This window comes from Rhinopithecus roxellana, chromosome 8 (genome assembly GCF_007565055.1).
Source record: "Rhinopithecus roxellana isolate Shanxi Qingling chromosome 8, ASM756505v1, whole genome shotgun sequence".
In the NCBI taxonomy this organism is placed as follows: Eukaryota; Metazoa; Chordata; class Mammalia; order Primates; family Cercopithecidae; genus Rhinopithecus; species Rhinopithecus roxellana.
The window spans coordinates 56,182,238-56,196,715 of NC_044556.1; the positions used below are offsets into that span (position 1 = coordinate 56,182,238).

The 14,478-nt window shown below is 50.6% G+C and overlaps 1 protein-coding gene across 3 annotated transcripts in view; it reads right to left on the reverse strand.

The window, feature by feature from the left end:
- Nucleotides 1–1,291: 1,291 nt before the first annotated feature.
- VANGL2 (VANGL planar cell polarity protein 2) overlaps nucleotides 1,292–14,478 on the reverse strand; it is a 28,370-nt gene continuing 15,183 nt past the window's right edge. For all 3 annotated transcript variants that reach the window (XM_010360746.2, XM_030937030.1, XM_030937031.1), the window contains 7 exons: nucleotides 14,203–14,463; nucleotides 13,929–14,049; nucleotides 10,497–11,104; nucleotides 9,565–9,701; nucleotides 8,933–9,068; nucleotides 5,709–5,940; nucleotides 1,292–4,864 (listed from right to left, as the gene is read on the reverse strand). In XM_010360746.2, the coding sequence (XP_010359048.1) occupies nucleotides 4,604–4,864; nucleotides 5,709–5,940; nucleotides 8,933–9,068; nucleotides 9,565–9,701; nucleotides 10,497–11,104; nucleotides 13,929–14,049; nucleotides 14,203–14,273 (1,566 nt within the window). In that variant the 5' untranslated portion in view covers nucleotides 14,274–14,463 and the 3' untranslated portion in view covers nucleotides 1,292–4,603. The remainder of the gene's footprint in view (nucleotides 4,865–5,708; nucleotides 5,941–8,932; nucleotides 9,069–9,564; nucleotides 9,702–10,496; nucleotides 11,105–13,928; nucleotides 14,050–14,202; nucleotides 14,464–14,478) is intronic.

A 14,478-nucleotide genomic window follows, 5' to 3' on the forward strand; every position in this document is an offset into this window, starting at 1 on the left:
TTTACTATACTTCACTGTTGAGAACAAGAATAATTTCAGAGGCATGCTAAGGTAGACATTTGGTCACGATGTAAGTCACAAGTTGACTCGGAAATGAACTGAAAACAGCAAGTGAAACTACTCTACAAGCCTAGTTACAAAAAGAACAGAGCCGTGAGAATGGGGATGCAGTTTCAAGGGGAAGTATTTTGTTTGTTTTCACATGAGAAAGACTGGAGTGTAATTTTAAAGGGAGAAGTACATGATCCCTTTCATGAGCCCCTATTGTATTGTTAGTTGTTAAGTTCATTATTCATTCAATAATTTTTTATTGAGCACCAACTATATGCGAGGAACTGGTTTCGATTCTAGGAATACTTAGATGAACAAAACGTAATCTCAAGGTAAGGGTGTTCCCCCATCTTGAGCCTTAAACAAACTCCCTAGATTTCTTGAAGAAGGAAACTCCCCGAGCTCCTTGGAATTCAGCCAGGGTTTGTCTACACTCTGCCTGAGAACACACCATGAAGCCTTGCACTAGGGTCACCCGGCCTGTCACCCCTGTAAATTGGGTCATCCTCCAGGATGAAGCCTCTCTTGCCTTTGCATCCCCAGAGCCTGGCAGAGTATGAGGCAGGGGAGAAGAGGAAGAAATCTAGTGAATAGGCCATCTCCATACAGAAATGCTTGTTTTTAACCTTAGTAGGCTGTTTACATGTGAAGCATCTTGCCCAAAGTCACAGAGGTCAGGTCCAGGTAAGACTGAGAGAAGGGCCCCAATCTCTTGAGGATGATTTTAGTGCCTGATTACATGCATTACAGTGACAACGGAGCAATGAGCTCTCTACATATTTAGAACTAAGACACATACTTCAGAAACTTGTCTCAACGAATTGTGATGAGCTGTCACCATTGACTGATATCTCAATTATCCCCTGAAATTCCTATGGCACTTTCTGTTTTAGAAAGACGTTTTAGAAACCCACTCCTGTCCTAGAGGCCATACAGATACAAGCTTGCTCAGGAGAGTGGACCCAGGAAGTAATCTTTCTTTCTCTATCCTGACAACTATACCAGGAAGTGGTTGAGTCCTCATATTCTTGTTTCTCTCTCTTTAGAATCAGGATTCAGAATAAGCAATTTCCTTTTTCATTTTCCCATTTCTCTCCCACACACCCTGAAAGCCTGCAGAACAATGATGGGCTCACACTGCCCCCTCCTGCCCATTCCCTCCCTAACAAGGAGTATATATTCATTCTCCCCTGGCCCTCTTTTGCTCCCATTCCTGTAAAGAAAGAAAAGCAACAGAATGCCCCCACAAAAGTCAAATGTCTTTATTTTATATAAAAAAAATTTGTACAGTTTTAGTTCCTATGTTTAAGAAAAAAACCCTAAAATTGCCATAATGTTTAGATCCACTGCAAACTGTAGAAACAAGCTTTTTATATATTAAAAAAAATTTACATTTTACAATTTTCTACATGCATGCACAAGGTCTCAGCTCTGTAACCCCCCCAAAAAAAGAAAAAAAATCTAGATCCAACAGTGGAAAATTCTACATTTTACAATCTCACTTGGAAGGGACTCAAAAAGCCCCCTTTCTTTTGCGCACAGAAGAACAAATCACAACAATCACACACCAGGACTGAATCCATCAGCAGATACTGCCCCGTGGGAAGGGCAGAGGAAGGAGAAGACAGACAGACTGACAGACACCACAGAGGAACAGGGGAGTTCGCCTGGGAAAGAAGAGAAGTACAAACCCTGGGGAAAAGATGTGCCAAATGAGAAAGTTCCGGAGAGCCCGATGTCTCATCACAGGTGTTACATCAGGGTTTGCCATTGGAATACTGAGTGGAGATGGGAAAGAGAAAAGTAAAGGACTGAAATGGGAGGGGAAGAGGAAGAAAAGATGAGAGACAAGAGGGAAATAAACAAGAAAAAAAAACAAAGAGAGCACAAAGACTAGTTTAGGAGAAAGGACCAATGAGGACAGTGGCAGAGTGGCGAGGTAGGTGAAGGACTGAGGCACAGCGTCCTGGTGTGGAGGGAGGAAGGGCAAGCGTTCCGAGGTGGTGAAAAGGAAGGCCTGCTAGGCACGGTGGGGATGGGCGAGGATGCCATGAGTCACACAAAAGAGAGTACTGGAGAGGCCCAGCCACAACAGCCCTGTGGTGTCCAGGGGGTAAGAGGTGGGCACACCCCCACAGCAGGAGAATAAGCAGATCCAGCGCATGATGGGACAGACACAGTGGGGAAACTGCTCAGAGGGACTGAGTCAGCCGCACACCCCACAGCAGTTTACAGCATGGAGACAACTTCCCACAGAGGAGAAGCAGAGGACGAACACATGGCCATACGTCTGACAATTCATCCTGACATTTTAAAAAACAATAGTAATAATAATAATAATAATAACAATGAAAGAAGACAAAGATACCACAGTTCTGACGCAAAAGACCAAAATGCTACCATTCTCAGGCACAGCCCTTAGTGCTTAGAGAGAGAGTTGGAGGAGAAAATTCTTTTTTTTAGGAAAGGGGAATGAAAAAAAATCACAGTGATTAAAAACATGGCAGGATCTTAAAATAAACACTCCCCTGCCCCTAACCTAGGACAGCAACTAAGATCCCAAATCCTTTCCCTCTCTCCAACCCCAACCTGCTCCTCAGACCACACCACACTCCATCCTGCCCCCAAAGGCAATGACCCTGGTCACCATCCAGGCCCTGTTTTCCAGGATAGTGAGGTATTTATGTGACTAAGAAGGGACTCCTCTGACACAAGGATTTTGAAGAGAAGAAAAGAGACAGACCCCCAGAACAGGACGTATTTCATACAGGCCTATCTCGTAACCCTGGCCCCAGCCAGAGGCCATGCCTAAGTGAGCTCCACAACCCACCCCTTTGGGGACAAAGTAGGCATTGGCCAATGAGCCCCTCTCTGGCATGTGGTGGGTGAACAGGTGAACTTTTGCAGAAAGGACAGCAGGAGAAACCCCAATCACTAGGCTCCATCATTCCCAGGGCTGGCACTACACAGAGAGGGAGCCTCCCAGGTGAGACCCTGAGGATCTTATCCCAGGATGTGCTCTGCAAGGTAAGTACCAACGAGTCTTCCAGGGAAAAGAAGGGCCTGCAAAGGGACACTGTGAGTTACTCAGAGGAATGGCCTAGTCATTGCAGCCATTGGAAAGGTCCTTCATGTGGCTCCTGGCTAGATGTATATGGGTACTTCCTAATTCTATTTTCCTTGGCAAAAATGTTTGAGTCAAAGGCTCAGATTTATATTGAAAAGATTTATTAGAGGACCAGCAAATTCTGCTGAAAATGAGATCTAAATTATCAAGAATTTGGATTTGGTGCAAAGACTATGGAAGCTAAAATGGGGTGAAGGGTGAAGTACCTACAAAAGGCAGTGATCCTTGTCCCTTTACCCAGTACAGAGGGAGCCCAGAGCTCAGAGAATCAGGCAAGGAGAAAAGGGGTGGGGACCCTGGAAGGCCAAGGAAACCAGACCCCTGAGGCAAAGAACTGGACTTAAGGCAGGGGATGAGGAGGAGCTGCCAGCTCTTCCCCAAAAGAGATGAGGCAACAGGTCTCTGGAGTCGAGAGAAGACAGCAGGACAGGGGTGGCTGATGACAAACACAAAACCATTTGTCTAAGACCACAGGGGCTGGGTCAGGGTCTGCAAGCCACTAAGTCTGTACAGGACTTACCATCCTTCACTGGGAGGAGCAGGGAGGAAAGTGAGGGTAGGGTCAGGGAGCAGGAGTCAATGATGGGGGTCTCTCCAAACTCTCAGGGATCTATTCAGCCCTCCTCCTCAGGGACTGCCTAGGAAAGACACATTGGAACAAAGGTACCTTCCCCCAAGTCCCTGGAAAAGTCGTCACAGAGAGTTTCCACTTGTTTGCCTATGGTCACGTGACCATACAAACCAAAAACATTAGGTGGAGATTTCTGGGAAAAGGATGGGATCCTTCTTTGCTCTAAATATATGTGGAAGCAAATGCTCCTGGCAAGGAGATTCCTAACTCAGACTGTGTGGCAGGAGTATCCCTGCCCCAGAACCCAGGGTTTGTTGTGGCTGGTGTGAGGAACAGGAGGGCTAGTTGCTGCCCTGGAGGAGTTTGGCACTGTGGCTCTCTGGAGTCATGACCATGTGCCCCAGAGAAACCCTGCTGGGGCCACTGAAGAGAAATGCTACAAGAACTTGCGTTTGTGAGTCGAGGTTCAGGAGGGGAAGGTACAATTAGCAGGGTCCTGTGCCCTTTCAGGAGAGACTGCAATCTGGAAAAAGACTAGGTAGGGAAAGAAGAGGGAGAGAGGCACTGATTCCTGCAGGGCCTAGAGTAATACAAACGTTGTTGGGGGCAGGGGAGAGGGGTCCTTCCCAGGTACTGTTGACAGCAGGATGGTCCAGGTTCACATGGGGTAAAATAAGGAAGAGGCGAGGAGAGAAGTTGGGGGTAAGTTAATTCAAGTAAAAAAAAAAAAAAAAAAAAAAAACAAGAGCAAGAAGAAGAAGGGTGGCAGGAATGTGGCTGGGCCTGAGAACCAAGCCCCCTCCCACCCCCTCAGGAGCCCCCCAGAGTCTCCCACTCCCCCTGCTGTTGCACAGTCACACTGAGGTCTCAGACTGCAGCCTCATGACAAACTTGTGCGACTTGGGATCCACAAATTCCTCGGAGAGTTTGAAGAATGGGACCTTCTTAGTGCTGACCACCAGGCTGAAGTCCTGGCGTTTTAAGAGGAAAACGATGCCATCCTTAAGCCCGTTGGTCACCGGCTCCTCGCTCACCAGTGTCCACTGTTTGGCCAGCCAGCGTTCCTTGTGGTACTGGATAGTAGGTCCAGCCGCCAAGTATCGCTCCAAGAAGGCCTAAAGAGGAAAGAAGGGGCTGAATAAAAATCTCTGTCGCCTATGCAGTATCCTTCATCCCCTGAGGCATAGTTTCCAAAGACAACAAGGACATCCCTGAGCTCACTCTATGCATATGAACTAGAACCTCAGAATGTTACAGCAGGAAGGGGCCTGAGATCATCTGCTTCAAACCCTCATTTTATAAATGAAGAAGCTGGAGTGCACAAGGGGATGTGGCTCATCAGGTAGGACTGAACTCGGCTCCCCTGACCCCCATCTGCTGCTCTTCTCCCTGCACCAGGCTGTGACCTGGGCAAGCCCTCCCTCATTCTTCCTTCCTTCCCACACAGCTTATATGATTAATGCCAAGCAGGTTTTGTTTTTTTGCACCAGGAGGGAGCCAGAGGTGTCAAGGTTAAAGTGCAACATCTTTAGTTACCTGCTCACCAAGGGTGGCTCAGGGAAAGCAATTCTTGGAAGCTGGCAATAGAGTTAAGGGTGGGCAACGGCTCAAAATGACACAAAGCCAAGACCAGCTAGTGGAGGTGAAGAGGGTAATGGGGGTAAAGGTGGGCCTTTGGATCTGGTAATTCCAGAGCCCTCATAGAGATAAGAACTAAGTCTCAGCCATCCCCAAAAATGGTCCTGAGGACTCCCTTCTCCTCATCCACCTAAAGACTTCACCCCACACAGATGGGGCAGGTGGAATAGGAATGAAAGAGAAGATTATAAAGAGGAAGTGATGAGGAGAGAGAAATGAGGTGAACAGTGAGGAAAGTAGTGAGAGAATCAGGGAAAATGAATGTGGGAAAGAAGAAGAGCTGGGGAAGGAGGAAGGATGCTGGCAGCAGGGCAGGCCTACCTTGGGCGTCATGTCATGCGTGATGCAGAATTCAAGGTGCTGCAGGATGCTCTCCATGGTGTGGTAGGGTTGCTGCTTGGTGGTCCGAAGGTACTTCTGCATGGCACGGGCCATGGATGCGAAGATGGCTTGGGCTGCCTCCCGGGGGTCCATCACCTCCCTGGGGTTCTTCTGCTCCTCTTCCTGCAGCCGCTTAATGTGAGTGAAGGCCTCTTCCACTGCCACTACAAGCCTAGGGGACAGAAGGGGACTGGGCCAGATGCCACCTCTCTTTCCACCACCCCACCCCTCTCCCCTAGCTCCAACACTCCAGCCACCTGAATGAGGTCAGCCCTTTGTGCTCACCCAAAGCAATACAAAGCCAGGGGCAATCGTGCCTTTCTCCCACTGGGAACAGTAAACAGTCACAGAGTTCATTGGGCCCAACCCAGGGATTCAGAGGGCAAACCTAGTGTCAAACCCCAGAAAGACAACTGGGAACTGTGCTATAGGAAAGACAAAGCATTCCATCCAACTTTAAGGAAAACCTTCTTAAATAAGACCCCCAAATCATATTTCACTGGGTCAACAATTACTAGATATGACTACATCAAAAAGACAGATTTCTATTCAACCATGATCGCATGGGCAACATTAACTGACATCTGATGGAGCTGGGGAAAATATACACATCTAAAACCAACAAGGGATTCATATCTAGAACATGCAAAGAACTTGCTACAATTTCTATCAAGAAGAAAAAGGCAGGAAGCCTAGAGAAAAAAGGGCAAAGGAGGTGAACAGAAAATTCACAGGAGGACTGAAAGGCTAAAGAATATACGAAGTAGTTGCTGGCCAGCAATTAGAGAGATGCAAATGAAAATGTTAGTAAAATACTACTTTTCCATCAAAATGGAAAAAAGAAAGAAGTAACTATAAACCAAATATTGGATAGGATGTTGGGAGTATTCCACGAACTACTGTGCAGCAAAAAGATGCAACAAACTAGATGTACAGGCAACTTGGATGAATCTCAAAAACTCAGTGTTAAGGAGGAAGCACGAAAAAGAAGTCCATTTACATTAAAAGCATACAGATGGCCGGGCGTGGTGGCTCATGATTGTGATCCCAGCACTTTGGGAGGGCGAGACAGGTAGATCACCTGAGGTCAGGAGTTCGAGACCAGCCTGGCCAACATGGCGAAACCCCATCTCTACTAAAAATACAAAAATTAGATGGGCATGGTGGCGCACATCTGTAATCTCAGCTACTGGTGAGGCTGAGGCAGGAGAGTTACTTGAACCCAGGAGGCGGAGGTTGCAGTGAGTCGAGATCACGCCACTGCACTCCAGCCTGGGTGACAGAGCAAGACTCCGTCTCAAAAAAAAAAAAAAAAAGCATACAGACATACACACCAACACCAACGCAGATCACTACACTAACACTAACTTTGCACAAGGATACATGTGGGTTTTAAGGAAATCAAACACACTCAACTGGATGCCTCAAATGTGGGGCTGGAGTGAAGGTGGGAACAGAACAAAGAACCATGAAAAACCCTATAATGACAATATGTTAGAAGCTGAAAAGAGCCATTAATCCAATTATCTGCACTTCAAGTCCAAAAACCAAAGTAAAAGACCCCTGGCCTAAAAGCAGGACCAGCCTGAAGTGACAGGACAAAGAAAGAAAGTGAGGCCTGCTATGCAGAAACCCAGGAACCCAGGAACTTGAGTCATTTCAGATGGGACTCTGGGTATGTAGGTGTGGATCTGTGTATGTCTATCATTTCTTTCTTTATTCTCTTGCTTCCCCTACATTTCTCAGTAAATTCCCTTTGAAAAGATCCTTTTATCTCAGGTAAACAAAGGAAAAAGTTTGCTCCTGGTTACAAGCAAGGTAATGGGGAAAGGAAAGAGTCCTCTACGTGCCAAAAATGGTGGTGGCAGCACAGGAGACTGGATGACCCTGGTCAGGGCAGAAGGTAAAGGGGTAGGGACATCACTGGCTTCCTTCCCATGAAGGCCATTTCCAAGACATTTAGAGATAGGTTGGAATGCCACAGAAATGGCGTTGGTGATCTTTGTGCTACTACGGGGGATGCCAGCCTCATATAAGAACAGGGTAAGGGCTACCTCTTGCCCTTGAAGCCTGGAGATGGTGTGGGAGATGGGGCGGAGGGCAGGTGCGTGGTCAAGTCCAAGGCACTCTGCTCCTCCCTCAGGGAACTCCCGACAGACCAAGATGGAACCCGGCAGAGTAGGCACCAAGTAAGATTCTTCGGGGTTGACTAAATTCACGTAATAATATGAATAGGGAAAGAGATAAGCGAGGATGGCATTTAAGAATTTACCAAAATATAGGCACTAAAACCTCATTTTTTGAAGGCAACAAAAGCACCATCTGGTGAGTCCCCTCAAGATCTAATGGTAGGCAGGCTAGTCTAGCCTGAGTCCGTGCTGTTGCAGATAAAGCTCACATCCCTTTATTGGGTCCCTACCCCAGTGTGGCAGGCAAAATTCAAAGATACCCTCCACTTCTACCAGACCCCTCATTAGACAACAATCTTGGTACATTTCACAGATGTAATTAATGTGCCAAGTTAGTGGCCTTAAAAGAAGACTGTCCTGTTGGGCCTGATCTAATCACATGAGCTCTTTAAAAATCAGAGTTGGGCTGGGCATGGTGGCTCACACCTGTAATCACAGCACTCTGGGAGGCTGAGGCGGGTGGATCATGAGGTCAGGAGTTCAAGACCAGCCTGGCCAGCATAGTGAAAGCCCATCTCTACTAAAAATACCAAAAAAAAAAAAAAAAAAAAAAATTCAGAGTTATCTCCAGCTGGTGGCAGAAGTTAGAGACCTGTTTCTGCTGGGGAAAAAAAGTGCACTGCCATCTTGTAAACTGCCTATGGGGCTATGTGACAAGGAACTGAATTCTCCCCGTAATAATGAGCTTGAAAGAGAAAGCATAGGCTCAGATGAGAGTCCTCTTGATTTCAGCCTGTGAGCCCTGAGCACAGCCTCCAGCCAGCCTACACCTGACCCATGGAACTGGGAGATAATAAATGTGTGCTGTTTCACAGCTGCTAAGTTTATGGTAATCTGTTAGGGCAGCAATGGAAAACAAACACACCCCCCACTCATGTCATCATTGCTCTATATTTCCAGCAGTTATAGAAGTTCCTTGGTCTTCCCCATTCACCCAACAAGCACCTCCCCTCCTCTTCTCCCCCAGGGACCCACCTGGCCCTCCTCTTGCGCACCCTTCGCTCGTGCTCAGCCTCCTCATAGTAGTACTCATTGTGACTGTTGTCCCGCCTCCGAGCTGCCGCTGCAATCACAGCCCGAGACTGGCCAGTGGAGTTGTTAGTGCTGTTTTCTGCACAAGAACAGGATAGAGGAGATGGTCACATCAGAGTGTGGCCTCTCTTCCCACTCCAGGAGCTCTGGAGACAGCAGCCTGACATGTCCAGAAGAAGCTGCTCCCACCACCCAGCAATACCTCCTAATCCCAACCCTCCTGGCCACCTCTGGGAGAGGCCACAGGAAAGCAAAAAGGAAGGCACTGGAAGCGCAGGAGTCCTGCAGGTGTTCCTCCCCAGTGCAGGGGTTCTGCAGCCCCAAGAGCTGAAGGGCTTAGACCAGGGCTGATGAGAGATACTGAGGAGCCAGATCAGGGGACACGCCATAGCATAAAGGGACAGCAAGTAGGATGAGCAGCTCAGCCACCTGGAGTCAAGGGAAGTGACTGAACAGAAGCGGCTGGAACATAGGCTAAGGAAAGGAAAAAGCAAGGGACGAAGGGTAAGAGAGAGGCGGGAACTTGGAGTCCTGCTTGGGAAGACAGGGAAGGGCAGAGGAGCAGGGCTGCTCACCCTCTCCGAGGGAATACACCTTGAAGCCAGACACTTTCTTGGCCAGGACGGACTTGGGCAGGTTGAGGAGGGCGGGGTTGTAGACAGGGAAGTCATGGTAATACTTCTCCAGGATCCACACTGCCACGCGCTGGATGCTGTGGGGGAGATGGCAGGAGGGAGCGGAGAAGGGACAGACAAGGGGCACAGGGGAAGGGACACATTAGGGTAGGTTGGCAGGGCAGGAGAGGACACAGGACAGGGACAAGCTGCTTCCAAGAAGCCCGACTCTGGGCCTGAGGTCTACTTACCAGGCTCCCAAGCCTTCCCCAGGGCTGGGCCTGCCAGTCCCTCCCTGCCATGCCAAAGCCCAGCAGAGAAAGGGCATTGCGCCTGGGTCCCCAGTCAAAGATCACCCCATCCCCATCCAGCATTCCCCCAAGATTCTCTACAGGACCAAGGATGTGCCACTGATACTCTGTGTGGCCTCGAGGGGTAGCTTGTTTACTGGGAGCTGAAGAACTCTCCTCCTTATCTCTTTCTCTGGGGATCCCTCCTCTGGCCAGGTCACTTCACAGGCCACTAAGTGCTCACAAGAAGCTGTGCCTCCCAGAAAGGACTAGAAAGGGGATCCAAAAAGCCCCTGTTTGTGCACCCCCCAATATTTCTTCCCTTTGGTTCATCCCCCTCTAATATTCCCTACCTCTAAATGCCTGTTCATTCCCAATTCGTAACTCCCAACTGATCTTGCCCCACAACCGTGTACATGAACTTGCCCATCAAGCAGCAAACATTGGTGAAAACCTACTTGGTGCAAAGTACTCAACTCCCTCCCACATAGCCCTCCAAGCCCATCACCTCCAGCCCACCATCACACCCTCCCACCCTAGCAGTCACTCCACATCCTCCCATGCCCTTTCCCTCCCAACCCTTCTCCAGCCGTGGGCTAGTACCTGAGATGGCCAACGTTGTAGAAGCGGCTGGCGCCGTCGGTGGAGCGCACGACCTTGAGCGTGAACTGAGGCTGGAGCTGGCGCAGCTCCAGCAGGACCACGGCCAGGTAGTGCACGAAAAGAAGGGCGTCCACCAGCGACACGGCGAACTGCACCACACCCTGGTAGCTGCGCTCCCGAGCATCGAGGATGCGCACACCATAGAAGAGCCAGTAGGAGACCACGAGCAGGAAAACCAGCACCATGAGTAGGGCGCGCAGCACAAAGATGCGGGGCAGTGAGGCCTTGGGCCGGCGGAAGAACAGAGCCCAGCTGCCCAGCAGCAGGATAAGCAGCTTGAAGGCCACAGAGATGAAGAGGCCCTCGCAAGCCGTCCCGCAAGGCTCCAGCTCCTCCCGCCACAGCAGTGGGGGCAGCAGCAGGAAGGCCAGCGGCGTCAGGAAAGACAGCAGTGCCAGGGTGGCCCCTGCCGCCACACCCAGGTGACGGGAGCAGTCCAGAGGGACACTGTCCTCCATGTCCTTGGCGATGCGCGTGAGGTCATCGTGGGAGATGCTGTGCTCTGAGGTGCCCGTTACTACTGTCGTCGTTTCCCCCCAGTTGTCATCCTACAGGCAGAAGGGGGCCAGCCACACAATAGGGAGGAAAGGATAAGAAGAGGAAGAGGAGATGAACAGGAGAAAGGGCGAGGGGAGAGGAGACAGAGAGGAACACATGGGAAAGGAGAAGGCAGAAAGAAGAGAGGGTAATCAACAAATACGCAACCATCAAAGTATTTACTGAGCTCCACTGTGTGTCCAAGTCTGGCCTCTGCAGATGGCCAAGTCCAAGGCCCGAGCCCTCGGGGAGCTGGACACTGGTCAGTGAGAGAGGAAAAACCACACATGCTGCAACGACCCTCAGAGCAGACAGCACAGGACAAATGCTGAAGGAACTGCTCAGGCAGTGACTGTGATCCGAGGGCAAACTCGCCAAGCAAAGCAGGCAGGTGGGACCTGAGCTGATCCTTGGGGGAGGGGAGCTCCCAGGAAGATGTTCCCAATCCCAGATGCACACATTAGAACACTTATGGAGGTCAGAAAATAATACTAATTACTGGGGAATATGATCTGCTTGTGAACCTTTTCAAAAAAAAAAAAAAAACTCCCCAGATGATTGTAGTGGCATCCAAGACTGAGAATCGTGAACTAAATGATCTCTAAGGGCTGGTTGGCTACTCAAAATGTGATCTGTGGACCAGCAGTGTAGACATCACCTGGGAGCTGGTTAGAAAGGCAGAACCTCAGGCCCACCGCACGTTTACTGAACCAGAACCTGCATTTTAACAAGATCCACATGAATCACTCAAACATTAACATTAATTCTGGAAGTCCTGCTGAACGCGGTGGCTCATGCATGTAATCCCAGCACTTTGGGAGGCCAAGGTGGGCGGATGACCTGAGGTCGGGAGTTTGAGACCAGGCTGACGAACATGGAGAAACCCTGTCTCTACTAAATATTAAAAAAAAAAAAAAAAAAAAAAAAAAAATTAGCCAGGCGTGGTGGCGTGTGCCTGTGGCTACTTGGGAGGCTGATGCGGGAGAATCGCTTGAACCCAGGAGGCGGAGGTTGCAGTGAGCCAAGATTGCACCATTGCACTCCAGCCTGGGCAACAAGAGCAAAACTCCATCTTAAAAAAAAAAAAAAAAATATGGAAGTCCTATCTAAGTTCTTTCCAGCATGCCATGATTTCAGCAGAAGCTAGAGGAGGAGCCTGCAGGGCAGGAATGGCATGAACTGAGGCACCCAAGGGCTATGAGAGCAGAGGATCCATGTGCAGAAGCACAGCAAGGTGCAACCAGGAAGGTGAGGCAGAGAACAGCCAGGCGGGGCTTGTGCAGGCCATGCTGCAGTGCTGGGCTAGGCAATAAGCACCTATTCTCCAGGCATGGAGAGCCACTGAAGGTTTCCAACTAAGGGAGTAACCTGACCAAAGCAGCACAGAGAAGCAGAGAAGACCCCAGGGGTAAAGGGGTGAAGGTGTGAAGGACACTGTGCAGACTCAAGGCCACCCTGGGTCTCTGGGTCTCTGGTCTGCAAGGCCACCTCTGCTGGGCCATCTAAATGTCTACAGCACAGAAGCTGCCTATCCCTAGAGGCAAGAAGGTGGCCAGGATGAGGTCCCCAGGTGCCCCTCTAAGTGTGGTCTGCTCAAGCTATTTCTCTGCAGTGGCTGGAGATCATCCCACAGAGGAGTCCCAAGACCACCAGCCGCCTTCAGCACCCACAGCCTTCACTCCTGGGACAGCCTGGGGATATGGAATCACATCCTGACACTTAGAAGGTTCAGATTACAGGATGAAGGCAGCCCGACAGCACCAGTGATTAGGGAGGCTGAGGAACCTCCTCTCCACAGGATGGGGAATGAGTCTGATGTGAAGATAGAAAGCAGATGCACTGACTGCTTTCAGCTCAAGGCCCTGGGTCTGTTCCCTGCCCTCTGACCCCCAGACATACTGCCCACCCCTCCAAGGACCAAGGGCTTGGGACCTCCTCCCCAACAGCAGGAGAGCTGGTCATGCCTCAGGGTCACTTGAGAACTCAGGAGGCCAGGCCCCAGGGAGAAGGGATTGGGAGAGAGGGAAAAAGAACATTTCCTTCAGGTATTGACCTGCTCCCAAGGCCCAGGAATTCCCAATGTCAGTCACAAGGATTTCTTCTGAGGAAAAAGGAGCTGGGAATCTCCAGCCCCCAGAGATGGTCCCAAGAGGAATGAGACCTGGGCAACCTCAGTGTCACCTCGAATCCTGCCTCTGCTCTATTCCAGGACTGTGTTCTGTCCGCTGTCCTCCCTACCAGGTGAGCACAGTGGGCAACAGAGGTTAGAACAGAAAACCTGCTCACCCCTGTCGTGGAGAACTCTCTCCGAGGGTCTCTGCTCCATCCCTCAGCCTCACTTCTTCTCCCTCAGGCTTTCTTCATCTACTCTTCCCACACTCCTTTCCCAAGACCTATGTGACGCCATTCTACAGGCTGACACCAGAGGGCACAGAGCGCCCACACCTGGAGGCTCCAGGAAAACTCAGCTTTGCTCACACACACCCCAGGCCCAGCCACCACCACTGCCCTCCTGCTCCAGACTCCCAGCGGGCCTGACTGGCTGGCAGCAGCTCCAGAGGAGCTGGGCAATTCCCATCACACAGCCCAGGTCACCCCCCCACCCCTCTGGAGATAAAGGAGAGGCTGCTGCTTCCAGAGGGATCTCTATACTGAAATTTCTGAAGGTCCTACTTAAGACACTGAGCCAACCTAAGTATAACACAAGACACACTCCCCAGTCTGGCAGCTGTCTGAGACCAGGTTTCCAAGCCCTCCCCCACTCTGTGGAGCCTCCAGCCCCTCAGGAGCAGTCTGAAAATGCCCAGTCTGGACCACCACATCCCCGGTGCTCACCCGCTCATCCCCTCGTGTGGACTCATTGTCCAGCAGGGGCTCCCCGGGAGCCTGGATTGTCACCGACTTGTCCCCTCGGCTCCCATCTCGACTCTTAGAGCGGTGTCGGTCCCGGCGGTCCCTGCGGCAGGAAGCCAGAAGAGGCACAGAAAGTCCAGCAGTGGACCAGGGTCTTCTCGGCAGCCACTCTACCCCACCACCCCTGCACGTGCCCACCTCTTAACAGCCCCCAACCCTCCCTCCGCCACACATGCCACCCCACATGCCTGCCCACCTGTGCTTGCGGGAGCTGCGGGAGTGGCCCGACTTGTAGGAATAGCCCGAGTACTGGGACTCGGTGTCCATGGCGTCTGAACGCCGCGCCTTATAGCGCTCCAGGGCCGCAGGCTGGGGCCTCTTGGGGGGCCCCACAGCCACCTCCTTCAGCACCGGCTTCTTCAGGCCAAGAGGCACCTTCAGGAAGTCAACTGTCACCCTGAGGGACTCTATTTTGCTGGACGGGTGGGCTTGTCTCAGAGAAAATCCAGCGACGCTCCTGGTGAGAGGAAGA